General features: G+C 44.5%; 1 protein-coding gene across 2 annotated transcripts; it reads left to right on the top strand.

Annotated features, from left to right (window-relative positions):
* Positions 1-919: 919 nt before the first annotated feature.
* On the top strand, positions 920-13,057 carry jtb (jumping translocation breakpoint). 2 transcript variants are annotated; one of them, XM_063186092.1, is made up of 6 exons: positions 920-986; positions 6,290-6,526; positions 7,134-7,180; positions 8,292-8,380; positions 9,413-9,492; positions 12,366-13,057. In XM_063186092.1, the coding sequence occupies exons 2-6, from the start codon at positions 6,417-6,419 to the stop codon at positions 12,520-12,522; spliced, it is 483 nt and encodes a 160-aa protein (XP_063042162.1). In that variant the 5' UTR covers positions 920-986; positions 6,290-6,416; the 3' UTR covers positions 12,523-13,057. The 2 variants fall into 2 exon arrangements, with proteins under 2 accessions (XP_063042162.1, XP_063042161.1); XM_063186091.1 differs by lacking the exons at positions 920-986; positions 6,290-6,526 and having other exon boundaries at positions 6,989-7,180; positions 9,416-9,492.
* Positions 13,058-21,064: the final 8,007 nt, after the last annotated feature.

The raw sequence follows: 21,064 nt of genomic DNA, 5'->3' as shown, positions 1-21,064 counted from the left end.
CCCCTCCTCCCTCTCTCTCCACTTCTTATGCAGTGTATGGACATTGTACAATTGTAAAGCAATAAAAATGCACACTGAATAAATAAAAGATGTCTTCCATGAAGCCCTCTCTCTCACAGACTGTTTATGTGACTGCAGCTTTCCCTGTCGGCTTTACTTCCTGGCGTGGATGCGATCAGCTCTCAGCTTTCCTAATGCATTCAAATGCAAAAAGTCACTCACATTACTAACTTATTATTTTCTTTGTCAATAAAGGTTTCAGATGAGTGATGACGTATGTGCATGCAGGGCTGGTTCTAGGCCGAAATTACTGGGGGCCGACTCGCCGAGGTGGGGGCATTATTTTTTTCAGGGAGGCACATAAATTGGCAAAAGAGGCCTACAAAAATGTATATCTTGTCACAGGCATTGGCTGTTCAGCATAGGGGCCAGGAGGAAATCTGCAGGGGCCTTGGCCCATCCTAGCCCACCCTGGGTTGCCCTGGCCCACCCTGTCCCCTGTCTAGAACGGTATATGTGTGCAATGTGCATGACCTTTATTTTGGCAGCCGATTCATTCTTGAGTTAGCTTAAATAAATGCCCAATTCTGCTACCAAAAAAACACTAAATCTGGCTGTTTTTCCACCATCCTATATTGATAGGACGTAAACTAACATGAAGCCAATACAAGAGAATTTACAGACCAGCGTCTGTGATACGGCCTAGTTCTAGCACTACATTAATGTAACAAACCATGGAGACCTCCAGGGGGCACTGTTTGGTTTTTAGGTGGGTGCAAGGTTTTTTCTCCACGCCACTACTTGCGCGTCACAGACAGTACACAATCCAAGATGGCACCTCGGCGTATGTTTAGTTGCGTTGATGCTAAATGTTTTCAGTAAATTACCTGTAGTAATTAACGTGTGGTGGCTCCAATTTTGTGCTGACAATCTATTTCAGCGGGAGTTGGATAGAAAATTGATGTCATTTACCCCGGCGAATGCAGGTTGGTTGGTTTGCTATGATAGCAGTCTCGACAAAGTCAACTTTCTCATCTGGGTTAGTTCACGCAGGCTAATACGGATAAAAGGCTGATGTAGCGTTTTATATTTCGTTTTCTATTTACAAAGGTGTAACTAAACCCATCGTTATTTTACGCATTAATTAAAGCGTATGCCTACTGTTGGGCATTTCGTGTCATGATAAGCAACCAGCTGGGGAATAATGCTAATCATAAAAACTACAACGAACGGGTGATGTTTTGTTCATGCCATTACCGTTAACCATATCAATAATAAAAGGTATGTTACATGATTGAACGTGACATTGCTCTGTAAATGAGTAAAATATTAAGTCTTTCGTAACACTGGCTCTCGTCGTTTGATAACTGTATTCAGCTTGGTTGATACAGTTAGTTAGTTATCTACCTAGCCTGATGTAACTTAGTCAAGTATCCTCTATCAGCGGGTGAGTCAGACAGACGTCACTTCACAACAATGAGTTTCTCCAGCGGTATGTCAATGCGTTTCCCCTTCTGCCTGGACATTAGTCAGCCTGCCAAGCCCCCAAAATATATGTTTGATGGCATTTTCTGTTAAAAGTTGGCAACCATGCCAGAAGTTATCAGTATGGGCTAAGGTTTCAGAATCACCTGGTTGCCAACACGGAACTTGACCTTTAAGGTCAAATATGAAGGTCAAAAGGTCAACCACAGTCAAATAACAGTGTTATTTAGTTAACAAGTGTTAAAAAGATGTTAAAAGTGGGCAACCATGCCAGAAGTCATCAACATGGACTAAGGATTCAGAATGAAATTGTTGCCAAAACGGAACTTGACCTTTAGGGTCAAATTTAAAGGTCAATAGGTCAAAAAAATGTATTTTCTGGTTAGTCTATTTTGGGAACTGTATAGTGATGGAATTCTTTTTCAAATGTAAGCAACCATGCTAGATGGTATCAGCATGGACTAAGGTTTCAGAATCACCTGGTTGCCAACATGGAACTTGACCTTTAAGGTCAAATTTGAATGTCAAAAACAATGCTTTTATTTCTGGTTTGCCTTTTTTGGAGGGGGCTTCATATTCATGGAATTCTTTTTCAAAAGTTGACAATCATGCTAGAAGAATATCAGCATGGACTAAGGTTTCATGGTCCATGGTTGCCAGCATGGAACCTGACCTTTAAGGTCAAATTTGAAGGTCAAAAGGTCAACCGGGGTAAACAAAAAAAAATGTTTAGTTTTTTTTGTGATGTGCTGTCATAAAATACAAGTTGTTTGCATGATGTATTGAATAATTAGTACCTGGAGTTGATATTTCATATTATTTAAATCATTTTAGGTGAGTGAAAGTATTGGAACAAATAATCGTAAAGAAAATAAAACACTTTTTTGATGAGGTTTCTCCCGAAGCAGACAGCACTGTCAAAAGTTGCATTTGGGGTTTTCTGACAGTGGACAGTGGAAGTGGTCGCTAGAGTCACACTTCACCTGTATCAGATGACTCTGGACAGTAATGAATTGACCTTTTAATTCTACTTAGAACCCCTTTAAAACCAACTCTTCAGTGAACAACAAAAACAAGGAAATTTGCCTTTCTGTTCCAATACTTTAGGGGACTGTATATTTAGAAGTTTTATAGTCTTTATTATTAGGGTATGAGTGAAAGTGATTATTGCAAATTGTCAATAACAAGAATGTAATTGATCATATTGTTTCTTTACTTCAATAATAATTAAAACAATAATTAAAATTCAAATGTGATGTCAGTACATACTGGATATTGATGTATTTTAAAGGAGCTATTGTTGCTGTTATTACAAAAAGGTTGTGTCATCCAGATCATGTTCTATCCCTACAGCGTTTAAACATTCTACATTTTAATCACATGCAGGTATACAGGGCTGTCCATTCCTCAGGTAACTGCAGGCATGTATTGCCCACTTGGTTCTACAACCACATCTTATCGTCCTAAGCTACTATGTGGAACTGGAGATTTCCTTTACCACACAGCCATCAAGTGTTGGTCTACAACTTTTCCAACCACCTGTCTCCTCAGTGTCTTTGTTATATATATACTTTGTCAGACTGCAGCCATACATATTGCCTGCTGATTTGCTTGTGCAAGATGCAATCCATATGCATCTCTTGGTGGTAAAACATATCAATTTCCTTTTTGTCTTCTGAAAATAGTCAATCAATACCCAAAGATAAGCATGGTGCTTTGTACAGGTGACACAAAAAAACTCAAGCCTGGGAAATTGCAACAGAACATTCTACAGTAGTCATGAGAACATCAAGAGTGCAATACTTGCTCTACTCTTACTGTAGGTTATTTCCTAACCATGATATGACATAGCAAATCAGCAAGTATCCTTCATTGCTATAACCATTTGAAACACATCAGAAATAACTGAAGTCATTATTTTTTCTATGGAAAGAAGCAAATTCACTGGTGAGCCAAGGCATATCCCATTTCATACCAGCAGCTTAATGTGCTTCACAAAGAAGAATAAAGTAATTGAGATGACCAGAATGAAAATTTTAAAAATACACGTTTAAGTTAATTTCATGCTAATGAGCGATGATGAATGTCCAAGGATGACAGGCCAGAGCCCCACCATGATAAGCCAAATCAAACATTAAATTATAGGCCTACTAATTATTCAATATACAGTACCATGCAAACAACTATTTCCTGAAAGCACATCACCAAAAAACAGTTTTTTTATTGATCTCGGTTGACCTTTTGACCTTCTAATTTGACCTTAGAGGTCAAGTTCCATTTGGTAACCAGGTGTTCTAGCATGGTTGCCAACTTTTGAAAACAATAATTCCATGGATATAAAGATCACCAAAAAAGACATTGTACATTGTTTTTGACCTTCATATTTGACCTTAAAGGTCAATTCCCTCTTGGCAACCAGGTGATTCTGAAACCTTAGTTCATGCTGATAACTTCTAGCATGGTTACTAACTTTTGAAAAAGATTTCCACAAACACAGTCCCACAAAAAGTCAAACCTTAAAATACATAGTGTTTGACCTTTTTTTGACCATGGACCATGAAACCTTAGTCCATGCTGATATTCTTCTAGCATGATTGTCAACTTTTGAAAAAGAATTCCATGAATATGAAGCCCCCTCCAAAAAAGGCAAACCAGAAAATGCATTGTTTTTGACATTCAAATTTGACCTTAAAGGTCAAGTTCCATGTTGGCAACCAGGTGATTCTGAAACCTTAGTCCATGCTGATACCATCTAGCATGGTTGCTTACATTTGAAAAAGAATTCCATCACTATACAGTTCCCAAAATAGACTAACCAGAAAATACATTTTTTTGACCTTTTGACCTTCAAATTTGACCCTAAAGCTCAAATTCCATGTTGGCAACAAGTTGATTCTGAATCCTTAGTCCATGCTGATGACTTCTGGCATGGTTGCCCACTTTTAACATCTTTTTAAAAAAATGTTTTAACTAATTAACAAATTGGTACTGTTATTTAACCGTGTTTGACCTTTTGACCTTCAGATTTGACCCTAAAGGTCAAGTTCCATGTTGGCAACCAGGTGATTCTGAAACCTTAGCCCATGCTGATAACTTCTGGCATGGTTGCCAACTTTTGAAAAAGAATTCCATGATTATACAGTTCCCAACAAAGACTAGCAAGAAAATACCCTGTTTTTGACCATTTGGCCTTCAAATTTGACCCTAAAGGTCAAGTTCAGTGTTGGCAACAAGTTGATTCTGAATCCTTAGTCCGTGCTGATGGCTTCTGGCATGGTTGCCCACTTTTAACAACTTTGTAACAATTTTTAACTAAATAACACCGTTATTTGACCGTGGTTGACCTCTTGACCTTCATATTTGACCTTAAAGGTCAAGTTCCGTGTTGGCAACCAGGTGATTCTGAAACCTTAGCCCATGCTGATAACTTCTGGCATGGTTGCCAACTTTTAACAAAAAATGCCATCAAAAGTTTATTTAAGCACCTTAGCTGCTGATGGCAGGCTGACTACATAGAAGAGGATGTGAATGTCTCTGATTGTTGACTCTGAAGATTTCATCTAAAGAGATTACAGACCCAATCTTGTTATGTGGTCGATATTCAGTTGTGTGTCTCTTCGTCCGTCGGGTTGTGTAGCCTACCTCACATGAGCCATCACCTTTTCCGGCGGTTCAGCCACAACAAGTTGAAACCTCAATGCGTTTTACCACTACTGTGGTAAAGTTAGTTTGATATTGGACGATCATTTGACATTCAAAGTTTTTTTTAAAAAAAAATGATAGAACTGAAAGATAAGCCTTGTGGTAAATGATGGACTTCTGCCTCTATATCTCTTCTGCACAGTTGCCTTTTCATTTTTCTGTAGTCTTTATTTGTTTCCCTCTCTGGCTATTAACTGTGTTAAACGTGTCTTGAAATGTCCATGTCCATTATGTGTCTTTATGTAAGCTAACTTACTTGACACCTTAATTTTCCCCTGGGGATCAATAAAGTTATTCTACTCTACTCTTCTGCTCTGCTCTGCTCTGCTCTACTCTACTCTACTCTACTCTACTCTACTCTACTCTACTCTACTCTACTCTACTCTACTGTAGCTATTACCAGAGAGAGTAGAGAGAGAGAGGTTCCATTGGCCCATTGTTTCCGGGTTCTATTATTGGGGGGGAAATCCCCCTTTAGGCAGACCTAAGGACTGTTCTATTCAATGCTAGGAGCATTATGACACGCCCCTTTAGGCAGACCGGAACCTGGTCACGTTAGGTGCCCATAGAAACCTATTATGTTGGCATATCTCTATACTTAAAGAATCTCTGACTGTACTCTACTCTACTCTGCTCTGCTCTGCTCTGCTCTGCTCTACTCTACTACTCTACTCTACTCTACTCTACTCTTCTGCTCTGCTCTACTCTACTCTACTCTACTGTACTCTACTGTACTGTACTCTACTCTGCTCTGCTCTGCTCTACTGTACTCTACTGTACTCTACTCTACTCTGCTCTACTCTACTCTACTCTACTGTACTCTGCTCTACTCTACTCTACTCTACTCTACTCTACTCTACTCTACTCTGCTCTACTCTGCTCTACTCTGCTCTACCCTCCTCTGCTCTGCTCTGCTCTGCTCTGCTCTTCTATCTCTGGATTGTAAATGTCTCTGTTTTGTCACTGTGCCTTCAGGTGTAATTGGTTTGATGTCAGTGTCGCATCAAAGCCATAGAACTAGTCATCATGTGGCCTTAACCCCTTAACCCCTGGTGGTCCCAGGTCGTGACACTCTTATAACAAACCGTTTTACTGCCTCCAGGTGGATTTGGTTGCCTTGACAGTGTCGCATCAGAGCCATAGTCATGTGGCCTTGACCCCTTAACCCCTGCTGGTCCCGTGACGTGACGTGAGGTGACGTGAGGTGAGGTGAGGTGGTGGCGTTGGGCATGACTCTCTGCTGCGGGATGATGGAGAGCGACTGTCGGATCCCCACCAGCTGCTGTCGCCCCCGGATACTGGTGCTGCACGCGCTCTTCTGGGGGCTCGTCTCCCTCAGGTCCGGCACATTATTACATTACATTACATTGCATTGCATTGCATTACATTACATTACATTACATTACATTACATTACATTGCATTGCATTGCATTGCATTGCATTGCATTGCATTGCATTACATTACATTACATTACATTACATTACATTACATTACATTACATTACATTACATTACATTACATTGCATCGCATTGCATTGCATTGCATTGCATTGCATTGCATTTGGCAGACACTTTATTACCAAAGCGACTTTCAAACGAGGACATAATCAGTCTAAAATGTGCTGTATTTATGAATTCATTGTCACCATGCAAAACATTTGATATGATCACACACAATGTGCTCTATATATTTCCCTTGTTTTTTCCTTGGAATGACACCCCATCTTGGAATACCCTATGAATTCAGTGTATGGTAATGTTTTGTGTTGTAGGGTGTTAGGGTTTAATGTGTTCTAATGTTGTTTTGTTTTGTAGGGTGTTCTGGTTTAATGTGTGGTAATGTTGTTTTGTTTTGTAGGGTGTTTGGGTTTAATGTGTGGTAATGATATTTTGTTTTGTAGGGTGTTTGGGTTTAATGTGTGGTAATGTTGTTTTGTTTTGTAGGGTCTTCGGGGCCTCCATCTTTTCCAATGCGGATGAGAAGCCAACAGGTGAGACTCTTGGAGTTTCCGATTTTGCCACTGGGGGGGGGATTCGTTCGCCCTCCCCCTTATTCACCTAGAGCAGTGACCATCGATATGGTATCAAATCGTGATGCGCGAGTCACGATACTGTATTACGATACAAGGGCGCAGTATGGTCTGTTTAGCCAGGCCGTGCCCTCCTAGTGACGCAACAGCTTCAGCGTTGCTACTAGTCAGGTCAAGAGTCAATGCAAGTACTTTCTGAGTTCCCGCAAATACGGGAACTCTTCCCACTTTGTTGGGAAGCAAACAATCATTAGCAAACCAAGGGAGGCCATTTGGGAAATGCTGTTTGGGAAATGTTAATTGTTATGCTCTTGGTCAGACCAAGTCTCAAAGAGATTTGAAAGTCGATGATAATCAGGCTATGGTCTGTTACCCTTCAGTCCAGAAAACAACCACATGATATGATGTGACAGTGCTTCCAAACAACCACATGATATGATGTGACAGTGCTTCCAAACAACCACATGATATGATGTGACAGTGCTTCCAAACAACCACATGATATGATGTGACAGTGCTTCCAAACAACCACATGATATGATGTGACAGTGCTTCCAAGCTTCAAGTCATCATCATCATCATTATTTTAAAACTTAAAAAAGAGATTAGGCAGATAAGATAAGAAGTGAAGTAAATATCGAAATGCGAAATGACTCGCAATGCATCGTGATGGAATCACATCGTATATTCAACTGGATGTGGTCGGACTCAAGGCTGAACATGTTAACATTGTAGACAAATGACAAAAATATTGTTTCAACTCGATATTATGACATTTTATATTGTTTGACAGCAATATTGGTATCATGATATAAAGTTGATATATTGCACTGCCCTACCATGTTGACTTGTTGTGTTTTGCAGTCAATAAGCCTGTTGTCACTCTTCATGTTTACTTGTTTACATGTTTACTTGTTTACATGTTTACTTGATGTTGTTTTGCAGTGAATAAGCCGGTTGTCACTCTTCATGTTTACTTGTTTACATGTTTACTTGATGTTGTTTTGCAGTGAATAAGCCGGTTGTCACTCTTCATGTTTACTTGTTTACATGTTTACTTGTTGTTTTGCAGTGAATAAGCCGGTTGTCACTCTTCCCTGTTGGCAAATGGAGGAGTTCGTGGTGGCCACTGAGTGTAGACTCTGCCTAGACTTTGAGGCGGTGAGACATTTACATTGCAACTCTGGGCTTCTATTACCAATGGTGTCAAAAGTAAAAGTAAAAAAGAGATTTAAATTGCAACTCTGGGGTGCATTTCTCAAAAGCGTAGTTGTTAGCCAGTTAGCAACTTGGATGATTGTCAATGGGAAATTGCATTGCTAATGTAGTTAGCAACTGTGGCTTCAAGAAATGTGCTGTGCTTTTATTAGTTTCCCTGCCTTCATCAGTATTTTGGATGTCAAGAGCATACTTCCCCTCACAGACACGTCCCTTCATACATGTCATCTACAGCTGTCTGTCAGAAACGGTATCGCCTGTTCAAAGTTCAGTGTAAAAGCGGTCTGTTATCATATTATGTCACTTGTGTACATTGAATGCTCCGTGCTGAGAGAGGGGGGGAGGAGATAGCACTGGTTATTTTCCAATATGTGTTCTATTCTATAGATATGAGAGAGAGAGTTTCCTCTGTAAAGGTGTGTGTGTGTGTGTGTGTGTGTGTGTGTGTGTGTGTGTGTGTGTGTGTGTGTGTGTGTGTGTGTGTGTGTGTGTGTGTGTGTGTGTGTGTGTGTGTGTGTGTGTGTGTGTGTGTGTGTGTGTGTGTGTGAGAGAGAGAGCGAAAGAAGCAGAAAGAGTACTGAATTGTTTGCTAACTCTGTATAAGCTATTTTCTAGAAAGAGAGAGAGAGAGAGAGAGAGAGAGAGAGAGAGAGAACTGATTATTGCCTGACTCTGTATCTTATTCTCTACCCTGTGTGTGAAAGAGAGAGTGAAAGAAACAGAAAGAATTGTTTGCTAACTCTGTTAAGCTATTTTCTATTCAGAGAGAGAGAGAGAGAGAGAGAGAGAGAGAGAGAGAGAGAGAGAGAGAGAGAGAGAGAGAGAGAGAGAGAGAGAGAGAGAGAGAGAGAGAGAGAGAGAGAGAGAGAGAGAGAGAGAGAGAGAGAGAGAGAGAGAGAGAGAGAGAGAGAGAGAGAGAGAGAGAGAGAGTTTTTCCTACCTCTATATAATGTGTGTTCCGCTCCCTCCCTCCAGAAGACGTTGGCCGTGTGCAGCGTGACCGGATTTGTGGAGCAGATCAATTGCACAAAGTCCAACAAAGGAGAATACAAGAGGTGAGTGAGGGATAACCAAAGGAGAATACAAGAGGTGAGTGAGGGATACAAGAGGTGAGTGAGGGATAACCAAAGGAGAATACAAGAGGTGAGTGAGGGATACAAGAGGTGAGTGAGGGATAACCAAAGGAGAATACAAGAGGTGAGTGAGGGATAACCAAAGGAGAATACAAGAGGTGAGTGAGGGATAACCAAAGGAGAATACAAGAGGTGAGTGAGGGATGACGCAAATGATCACAAACGCCTGTTTTTCAAGGGGGTTCGGGCCTGGAGTTTGGGCTGACCATGTCAGGGTATTGAACTGGTGGTCCTCCATCCACAGCTTGATTGGCAAGCTGAGAAGCTGGAGTATTGTTCTACTTTACAAAAACTATCCTCGGCACTCAGGGTCATTGTCAGAATAGAAGCAATCATGTTTTGGCCCAAGGTAACCTTGTATGGTGAATCAGAGACGTGCCGTTTGCAAAGATGAAAATGAGCCTTGCTGAAACACCCTCAGATCATCACCAATCCTTGGCCAAATTTCACATCTAATCCAACACCTGGTCATCTAATGGTTAGCTAGAGAGCTGGTTAGGTCTACGAACCACAGTATCTTGCACTTGCTGAGAAATTTGGCCAAGGACTGGTGATAATCTGAGGGTGTCTCAGCAAGGCTGAAATCGGTCATTTTCATCTTTGCAAATGGCGCCTCTCTGAGCTGTGCATAGAGCTGTAGGCTAAGTGTCGTTGTAAAACTAAGTAAGTAAGTAAGTACGTTTTATTTCCAAATGCACATTTAAAACAGTACAAACTGACCAAAGTGCTGCACAGAGGCTGGTTAGAATAAAAAATGACAAGATAAATAAAGAAAAGTAAAACATAGTAGCACATAGCATTTCAATATAGAGGAAATAAAACATCTGCATACAGTGTACAGTTGCAGCACTGGCAGCATTGACTATATAAGACACATAAAAGGAGCTAGAAAACTTTGAGTACATAGTGATACAAAAATGAAGGGGAAGTTAAAACTATAGAGTTCAGGGCTAAAAGTATACATTCGGTGCAATAAAAACAACAAAAATTAAGGAAACTAAAATTTAAGAATGAAAAGCCAATGTATATAAATAGGTTTTAAGTCTAGATTTAAAAGCAGACGTCGTGGGAGCAGATCTAATATCGGGAGGTAAACTGTTCCAGAGGCGTGGAGCTGCAATTTCAAATGCACAATCCCCTTTTTGCTTCAGGCGGGACCGGCCAACCTGGAGGAGACCTTTGTCCTTAGATCTGAGGGGCCTGGATGCAGAGCAATGCCGTAGCATGTCCGAGATGTAAACAGGGGCCTGGCCATGGAGTGACTTAAAAACAAGAAGGAGCATTTTAAAATCGATTCTAAAACTAACAGGGAGCCAGTGCAGAGAGGAGAGGACAGGGGAGATGTGTTCCCGTCTCCTGGTGCCTGTTAAAAGCCGGGCAGCAGCGTTTTGCACCAGTTGCAGGCGAGCAAGCTGGTTTTGGGGGAGGCCAAAATAAAGTGCGTTGCAGTAATCCAGCCGAGATGTAATAAAAGCATGGATAACTGTTTCTAAATCTTTAAAGGACAGCGTGGGCTTGAGCCTGGTAATCACTCAGCTGGTAGAAACTGTTCTTTACGACAGCATTTATCTGCTTTTTAAAACACAGGTCAGGTTCGAGGATGACACCCAGGCTTTTTGCAGAGGGTTTAACGAATGGGGAGAGGTGAGATAGACTATCAGCTATTTTAGGTATAGATTTAGGGGGGGCAAAAATGACTACCTCTGTCTTGCTGTCATTAAGCTGAAGGAAATTATTAGACATCCAATGCTTGATGGACTCTATACAGTCTAGGAGAGATTGGGTGGACTGCTGCGATGTCAATGGGATATATAACTGTGTGTCATCAGCGTAAAAATGAAAAGAAACACAGTGCTTGCGGATAATGTCCCCAAGGGGGAGCATGTAGAGGCAAAAAAGAATCGGTCCTAAAATTGAGCCTTGAGGGACACCATAGGAGACCGGAGCTGAGGCAGATGAGGAGTGCCCAACGGAGACGGAGAAAGTTCTGTGCTGGAGATAGGACTTGAACCAGAGCAGTGCTGTCCCTTTAATGCCCACCCACTCTTCCAGGCGGTTGAGGAGGATGGTATGATCCACAGTGTCGAAAGCTGCACTGAGGTCCAAAAGGACCAGGACAGCATTTTGACCTGCATCAAGTGTGAGGAGCAGATCATTTGTTATTTTTAGCAGTGCAGTTTCTGGAACGCTCTGAAACCTGATTGAAAGGGCTCCAGGATGGTATGTTGGGATAGGAAGGGGGACAGCTGAGACAACACTACTTTCTCTAACACTTTAGAAATAAAGGGCAGTTTAGAGATGGGCCTGTAATTATTCAGACATTTGGCATCCAGATTGGGTTTCTTCAGTAGAGGCTGGACAACAGCATGTTTAAGGCAAGCAGGAGATTGTTAGCACTAAGCACTAAGATTGTTAAATACAAACATTTGGCTTTGACTCTGAAAACGCCAGAAGAGAGTTTACATTTTACTCTCTCTCTCTCTCTCCCTCCCTCTCTCTCCCTCTCTCCCTCTCTCTCTCCCTCTCTCTCTCCCCCCCTCCTCCCTGTCTCTCTCTCTCTCTCTCTCTCTCTCTCTCTCTCTCCATCTCTCTCCCCCTCTCCTTTTCTTTCTACTCCTCCCTCCCCCCCTCTCTCTTCCTCTATCCCTCTCTCTCTCTCTCCACCTACCCCCCCCCCCTCTCTCTCTCTCCCCCTCCCCCCTCCTCTCTCTCCCTCTCTCTCCCTCTCTGTCTCCATCTCTCTCTCCCCCACCCCTCTGTGGCCGCCCCCCCCCCTCTCTCCTCCCCCTCTGCAGCTGTCGCTCTAGCCTGATGGAGGAGCACCTCTTCTGGAAGTTCGAGGGCTCCATGCTGGGTCTGACGGTGCTCTTCGCCCTGGTGGTGGTGGCCCGCCAGAGGGCCCTGGACCGCCTCGCCTCCGAGAAGGTGCGCAGGCAGATCGAGTCCATCTAGACCCCCCCACACCCCCACGAAGACAGATCGAGTCCATCTAGACACCCACGACCCCCCCACGAAGAGGAAGATGAGAGAGGAGGAGGAGGAAGAGGAGAGTAAAATGTAATCCATCTACAGCAGATCCGCCAGAGGGCCCTCGACCGCCTCGCCTCCGAGAAGATGCGGAGACAGATCGAGTCCATCTAGACACCCCCGACCCCCCACAAAGAGGAAGAGGAGAGAGGAGGAAGATGAGACAGATAGTGTCCCCCCAGGCCAGGGATGGGATGGGCAACTCTCTCGGCAGGGAGGGCCACATTTTTTCCATCGCCACCATCGGGGGACCACATGACCCACGGATCTGAGTGCCGCTCACAGACTTCTAGGTGCAGTTGGTTGCTGCTCACTGACTGCCGATGTTGTTTGGAAAAATAGGAGTGTTCTCGGTTGGTCAACAACCGTATAACTACAGATGGATTCAGACACGACCCCCCACCTCGCCCTCTCCTCCTCTCCACCTCTCCCCCTCTCCGCTCCTCTCCTGTCCTCTCCTCCTCTCCTCCTCTCCTCCTCTCCGCTCCTCTCCTGTCCTCTCCTCCTCTCCTCTCTCCCCCTCTCCTCTCCTCTCCTGTCCTCTCCTCCTCTCCTCCTCTCCACCTCTCCCCCTCTCCGCTCCTCTCCTGTCCTCTCCTCCTCTCCACCTCTCCACCTCTCCTCCTCTGCTCCTCTTCTCCTCTCTCCTCCTCTCCACCTCTCCCCCTCTCCGCTCCTCTCCTGTCCTCTCCTGTCCTCTCCACCTCTCCCCCTCTCCTCTCCTCTCCTGTCCTCTCCTCCTCTCCTCCTCTCCACCTCTCCCCCTCTCCGCTCCTCTCCTGTCCTCTCCTCCTCTCCTCCTCTCCTCCTCTCCTCCTCTCCTCCTCTCCACCTCTCCTCCTCTGCTCCCCTTCTTCTCTCCTCCTCTCCACCCTGCTCTCCTCTCCTCTCCCCTTCTTCTCTCCCCCTCTCCACCCTGCTGTCCTCTGCCCTGCTCTCCTCTTCTCCTCCTCCTTCTGACCACCGCATCCAGAGTCCACCCTATAAGACCCAGACTGGTCTCAATAATTCAACAGGACTCTGAGGCCAAAGGGTGTGTCTACGTAGCCACACACACACAGGACACGGTGCCGGCATAAGAGCGTACCCCCCCCCTCCCCCACACACACAGGACACGGTGCCGGCATAAGAGCATCCCCCCCCCCCCACACACACAGGACACGGTGCCGGCATAAGAGCATCCCCCCCCCCCCCCACACACACAGGACACGGTGCCGGCATAAGAGCATCCCCCCCCCCCCCCCCCCCACACACACAGGACACGGTGCCGGCATAAGAGCATCCCCCCCCCCCCCCCACACACACAGGACACGGTGCCGGCATAAGAGCACCCCCCCCCCCCCCCCCACCCACACACACACAGGACGCGGCGCCGGCACAAGAGCACCCCCCCCCCTCCCCCCAAACACACAGGACGCGGTGCCGGCATAAGAGCACCCCCCCCCCCCCCCCCCCCCCCACACACACAGGACACGGTGCCGGCATAAGAGCACCAACCCCCCCCCCCCCCCACACACACACACACACACACTCACACACACACAGGACACGGTGCCGGCATAAGAGCATCCCCCCCCCCCCACACACACAGGACACGGTGCCGGCATAAGAGCATCCCCCCCCCCCCCCCCACACACACAGGACACGGTGCCGGCATAAGAGCATCCCCCCCCCCCCCCCCCCCCACACACACAGGACACGGTGCCGGCATAAGAGCACCAACCCCCCCCCCCCCCACACACACACACACACACACACACCACACACACAGGACACGGTGCCGGCATAAGAGCATCCCCCCCCCCCCACACACACAGGACACGGTGCCGGCATAAGAGCATCCCCCCCCCCCCCCCACACACACAGGACACGGTGCCGGGCATAAGAGCATCCCCCCCCCCCCCCCCCCCCACACACACAGGACACGGTGCCGGCATAAGAGCATCTCCCCCCCCCCCCCACACACACAGGACACGGTGCCGGCATAAGAGCGTACCCCCCCCCTCCCCCACACACACACACACACACACACACACAACAAACACATCTTCCAAAACAAAACCCAACCTGACCCTCCCTGGTGTAATGTTGACGGGTCGATTGGCCTTCACTTGCCTGGCTGAGACTGACCCTGGCCCAGCAGGTGGGCAGCGGTGATGATCTGATCATACTGAGCATGTGCGAAATATGTCTGAGGAGGACTATGATGGTGACTCAGACTGAACTCGGGTCGTGTCAGCTCAGCTCCGATCTGACCAGACCAGACTCTGCTGCTCTCCAACTGAGGTGGTCGTGAGGTTGGGTTTTATTTTCACCACTCTGACTTCCATGTTCCGTACACGCACGCTTCTCTTCTCCTGACATCACCGACAAACTTTCAACAAAAACTTTCAAAGCTTTGAAACTCCTTGGACTTGGACTTCCATGTGCCGTACACACACACTTCTCTTCTCCTGACATCACAGACAAACTTTCAAAGCTTTCAAACTCCTTAGACTTCATTTTCAAAAACTCCTTGTGTGTGTGTGATGTGTTTGTGCGCCCTGAGATGAGCCTTGTTCTGTTGGTTTTAGTGGCTGTTGGCATAGGACAGCAAAAGGTGGCACGATCTCTGGACTCGACACGATGTTAATCCAGGGGATTTCTAATCTGAAAGTAATCCAAGGGACTTGTATTGTTTTATTTTCACAAAAGGGGAGGACTGAGTCTTATCCAAGGGATTTGAAGCGTTTTATTTTTACCTGTTAAATGTGACACGAGCTCCGATTATGGCAACAGACATCTAACAAGCAGCCAGCTCCGCCTCCAGCTACCACTTCAGCTCCGCCTCCAGCTCCGACTTCAGCTCCGACTTCAGCTCCGACTTCAGCTACCACTTCAGCTCCGACTTCGGCTCCGACTTCAGCTACGACTAGGGGTGTAAATCACAGCCTCCATGACGACGCCATTTGATATCGATTTCTTAAAACAGTGATTGGATTATATTTCGATACTTAAGAATGCCCCACGACACGATTTGATTTCATTTTTTTCCAATTACTTTCCCACTTCGATTGTGTTATGGAGCTAGGGCATTGGGCAGGGCCCAGCGATGAAATTATTTTCTATGCTTAAGAATGCCCCATGAAACGATACAATTCGATTCAATCGTTGGCTGTCGGATCGATACTGATATCGATTATTATTTATACCCCTAGCTATGACTTCAGCTATGGAGTTGGACTCACATCTAAAAGCACAGCAAGCGTGACCCGGTGTAGGGTGGTGAGTGCTTGCCAAGTGGAAACAGTATTTCATAACAATGTTCAACAAGGACTTGTGTGCGGGGCGGGGGGCGAATCTTAAAGAACTGAGTGTAATTACACTGTTTTGCCTACGAAGATAAGACGGCATTAAGGAGAAGCATATAAGTCACACATGCAAGATCTGTCTGGGGTGATAATGTTGTTGGCTGCCATCTTGGTAAACTAAGACAGTTGTCTTTTAAATGGTTTCTTGAAATTCATGAATTGGATGATCGCTGCATGCAGTTGACTGATTTTTTTTTTAAAAAGTTGTGTGTGTGTGTTTTTTTTTTTTTTTTTTTTTTTTTTTAACCAGTATTTTTAGTAGACATGAGATCATGGGGGCATTTTAATTTTGTTTTTCTTTTCTCCCATTAATTGCGAGCCGCCTGCCTGTCGGGTACGAGGGTGTCATTGGAATGAAGCGGGCCCAAAGCCTTCATGGGGGCCCTAAGCAAAATTTTATCCGGGGCCCCCCAAACCACCACCTACTCAACATCAGATGGAACTAAATAAGCGTTCCCCGTCCATCTATCTATCTCACTCTCAAGGTGTGCTGGGTTTAGTGGTTTAATGAATTAAATAAGCATTTCCCATCTATCTCACGTTCACTGTGCTGGGTTTAGTGGTTTAATGTTTTGCACGAGCGAGCGTCCGTTTCTGCTCATTGTGGCTGTTCTGCACCTTAGTTTTCAGAGTGAGAAGTTCGCACACTTAGAAATCCTTAGTTTTTTGAGTGAGTGAGTGAGTGAGTGATTTTAAGTGTGTGGACTTCTCACTCTAAAAACTCCAGTCAGCCTTTGTCCTGCACCTTTTCCTGGGATGCACAATCTTCTCCTTCACCTGTTCTGCACCGTAGCTTTCTTCTCCAGTAAAAGGTTTTGGAGAGGGCGGAGGGGGCGGTTGGTCATTTCAAACTAGTAGCACATTTCTTGTCACTCCCCTTAATTGGTCAATGCCATTTTAAATTACACACAATCCACTTTGTTTCCCTTTCACATTGTGTGTGAGCTCGCGCATGTGTGTGAGCGCGCGCATGTGTGTGTGTGCGTGCGTGTGTGACCAGCGCAGGAGAGGAGTGCCCCTGTGGTAGGCTATGACATCACTTCCTGTACTGTAACCGCGGTTACCACTTAGAGACTGTTCTGCTTTCACCTCCGCTTAGGAATCACAAGGGATCTGGGGTGCATTTCTCAAAACCATAGTGGCTAACTATGTTAGCTACTTTGCTGTTTGCAATGCAATTTCCCATTGGCAACTACCCAAGTTGCTAACTGGCTAACAACAACACTTTTGAGAAACACGCCGCTGTACATGACCTGTTCCATATAACCATGTTATTACACCATGTTAACGCATTTGTAGTTGATTATTAATGTGCGGCCCCCATGGATTGTAAATACTGTATTTTACTGTATTTTTATGATCATGATGAGATGGTGTGAAGTGTGTTTCCTGTCATTTGCAGCAGACAGAGGGGCTAAGCTGTAATAAAAAGGAACTGGAGAAAAGAAAAAAAGGCTCATACAATTTTTCTTTTCATATATCCTTTATTATTTAGCCAGGATTGTCCCATTGAGACTAGAGTCTCTTCTGCCAGGATTGTCCCATTGAGACTATAGAGTCTCTTCTGCCAGGATTGTCCCATTGAGACTAGAGTCTCTTCTGCCAGGATTGTCCCATTGAGACTATAGAGTCTCTTCTGCCAGGATTGTCCCATTGAGACTAGAGTCTCTTCTGCCAGGATTGTCCCATTGAGACTAGAGTCTCTTCTGCCAGGATTGTCCCATTGAGACTATAGAGTCTCTTCTGCCAGGATTGTCCCATTGAGACTAGAGTCTGGTCAACATGGCAGCCTACATATAGTTACAGATGTAGACCGAGAGACACGTACAAGTGAAGAGTTCAGATGCAAAACCCCCTAACTCCATTTCTGAAGACCTGCACTTCTATATTTTTAGAGAACCCTGTTGCGGGTTTGGTTTACATTCATGTGCTTGATAATACATATAAATAGTTATATTACATAAAAAAATAAAAAAAATATGCAATTGTGATAGATTTGTATTAAATAAAAAGGAATTAAGATTATTTTCTGAAAAGGCACTTAGGGGGTTTTGCATCTGAACTCTTCAAGTGTCATTGGCCCTTTCTAAACGGAACATTACTATTAGTTATACCAGTGCTTCTCAACCGGGGGGCCGGGGCACCCTTGGGTGCCACACGCCCCCCTCAGGGGTGCCGCGGAAACGTGGCTGGTGGTATGGGAAATTGACCTAAATGAATAAATAAATTATGTAATATAATACATACTTGTCTAAATTAATAAACAGATGCTTAGTCAGTAAATGGAATCTTTCATCTACCATGGCCTGGCCGTCTTCTATGGCCTACTCTACTCCATAGAGTTCCATACCAAGTTTTTGTATTTTTAAGAAAAATCAATTCTAATTTGCCAGACAGAACTTTCCATTGACTTTGAATGGGGTTTCATGTCTGGCAAATTAGAATTGATTTTTCTTAAAAATAGAACAACTTGGTATGGAAATCTATGGGGTATAATGACGGGGGAAGTGTGGGTCACCAGATCAAAGAACAAAAAACAGCTGACAGCTAAGCATCAATGATGCATGGGCTTTCATAACCCTCATGCAATGCCACTGCCATTGACTTCAATGTTAAACACAGTCAGGTCAGCAGTCTAACCCATGACTGCGGTTTTGAGTAATGAACAAGGCTGAGACTTTTTAAAGCCTCAGGAAGCTTTTACTAGTGTTTAGAGTTAATTGGTTAATTCAGATGATTAGGTTAATAGCTTGTTTAGACAACCTTTTCATGATGTGCTATTTTTTTTAGATAGGAATTTTGAGTTTTCATGAGCTGTATGCCAAAATCATCAATATTAAAACAAAATAAGACCTGAAATATTTCAGTTGGTGTGCAATGAATGTAAAACATATGAAAGTTTATTTTTTTATCATTACATTATGGGGAAAAAATGAACTTTAACACAATATGCTAATTATTTGAGAAGGACCTGTATATCTCATTCTTTACATATGTACATTCAGCCCAAGGCAGATCTCTCTCTCTCTCTCTCTCTCTCTCTCTCTCTCTGTCTCTCTCTCTCTATCTCTGTCTCTCTCTCTCTCTCTCTCTCTCTCTCTCTCTCTCTCTCTCTCTCTCTCTCTCTCTCTCTCTCTCTCTCTCTCTCTCTCTCTCTCTCTCTCTCTCTCTCTCTCACTCACTCACTCACTCACTCACACACACACACACACACACACACCAAATTATAAAATGTCCACAGAAAAAATGTGCCTCAGCTGAGCGGCAAGGTTAAAGGTTAAAGGTCACAGGCTCTTCAACAGGAAGTGTCCACACCTGGATCCCGGGGGACAGGGGCAGATGTGACGGTGTTTATCACTCGGCTTCAGAGAGCAGTACTGGTCCACGTTGCACTGTGGAGAACAAGGGAAGTCACCAATGATTACATAACATTGCATTGCTCACTGATTTCTACAGGTGTACGATTGAATCAGTGATTACATACAGCAGTGTTTCCCAACCAGGGGTACGCGAGCACACTGCAGGGGGTACTTGGAAAAGTGTTATTATTATAACAAATGTATGGAGCAGCCACATCAGGACAGAGAAAATGATATAGAAAATTAATTAGGGGGTACTCATGGCACAACTAAGAGGCTTAGGGGGTACGCATTACGCAAGACAAAAAAGATTGGGAAACACTGACATACAGCATTACATCTTGGTACACCAGCTGCACACACAGCACGATGTTACAGCGCATTATTAAAACAGCAGAGAGAATCATTGGTTGCCAACTACCCACACTTGAGGAGAGCCACCATACACACTGCACAAACAGAGCATTAAACATCCTTCAAGATCACACACACCCTGGTCACAGGCTCTTCATCATGCTACCATCTGGCAGGCGCTTTAGGACTCTGCGTGCCCGCACTACGAGAATGAATGGACAGTTTCTATACGACTGCCATTAGACTTTTGAACTCAATACGTCACCTGCCCCCCCTCAATACTTCAGGACTCTCTATACTGTTTGTTTTCTCCAAGGAGGCAGAACGGCAGCAAAACGCGAGGCCACAAGCACAAGTGGAGGACGGGAGTCTGCATATTGGAATGCACCCTCAGTATAAATGTCAGTGGAAGTGACCTGTCACTGCGTGGCCCTCCACAGGTTGGGCCAAACGTGGTGGCCAATGCTCATTCCACCGCTAGGTGGCGCCTCAACTCCATGTAGTTTTGTTTGGGTCTGAGAATCCCAATGATATTCAGGAATAGCAAGTAAATAGCCTACCACCACGTATCTATGATTCAGGCAAGTGGCTATATTTGATCCCTTCCGATCACGTCCACACCTATTACAAATGCTCCTGCCATGCCTCTCTACAAGGGTGTACAACCAAGTGGGTTATATCAAATTAATCAGGAGAAATCAGGCTTCCACACAGATACATCATGACATTTGACCAATCAGCAGTAGCCTGGAGCCTGTCAAAGTTTTTTTTTCACTCGGAATATCTGTGTGCCTTATAAAAGATGTGTAGGCTAAATGTGTAAGGTTAGGGACTTCATTTAAAGATGTGTAGGCTACGTGTGTAACGTTAGGGACTTCATTTAAAGATATATAGGCAAAATGTGTAAGGTTAGAGACTTCATTTTACCAGAATTCTTATCCTACGACGCCTAATTCTTTTGCAGACCCCGGGGAGGCGGTTGAGGCTGCTCTCCAGTTGGTGGAGGAGATGAGTTTTCATCCGGCCGTGATGTTGATGATCTCCATCCTGAAAATACATGATGAATGTAGAGACTAACGACGACTCATTGGTCTGTTAAAGACCTGCTAACCGTCTCTCTGAAAATTGTTGTTTTAGTTGTAATGTGTACCTGTAGACTTAATATTATGGGTAAAAGCTAATATATATCCGAGCTCAGTTCAAGTCAACTCTGCCTGTTTTTAATGACGCATGAGGACGTCCAGCCTGAATTCTCTTTTTATGATTTTTTTTCTCTATCAGATAATATTTTATTTAATTCAAGCACTCTACGGAGAGGATAATCAGGTATTGGACTACCAGGTACAGCAGAACTACTGACGGCACGAGCACCAAAACTTCTAGGCTACTCTAGCCTAGGCCTAC

This window comes from Engraulis encrasicolus, chromosome 20 (genome assembly GCF_034702125.1).
Source record: "Engraulis encrasicolus isolate BLACKSEA-1 chromosome 20, IST_EnEncr_1.0, whole genome shotgun sequence".
Lineage (NCBI taxonomy): Eukaryota > Metazoa > Chordata > Actinopteri > Clupeiformes > Engraulidae > Engraulis > Engraulis encrasicolus.
The sequence above is the reverse complement of the archived record's forward strand: the minus strand, read 5'-3'. Positions and strand labels throughout refer to the sequence as shown.

Coding starts and splice junctions, on each gene's coding strand:
- jtb (XM_063186092.1), top strand. CDS start 6,417: ATGACTCTCTGCTGCGGGATGATGGAGAGCGACTGTCGGATCCCCACC. Junction 7,181..8,291: donor TGCGGATGAGAAGCCAACAG/GTGAGACTCTTG, acceptor GTTGTTTTGCAG/TGAATAAGCCGGTTGTCACT. Junction 8,381..9,412: donor TCTGCCTAGACTTTGAGGCG/GTGAGACATTTA, acceptor CCCTCCCTCCAG/AAGACGTTGGCCGTGTGCAG.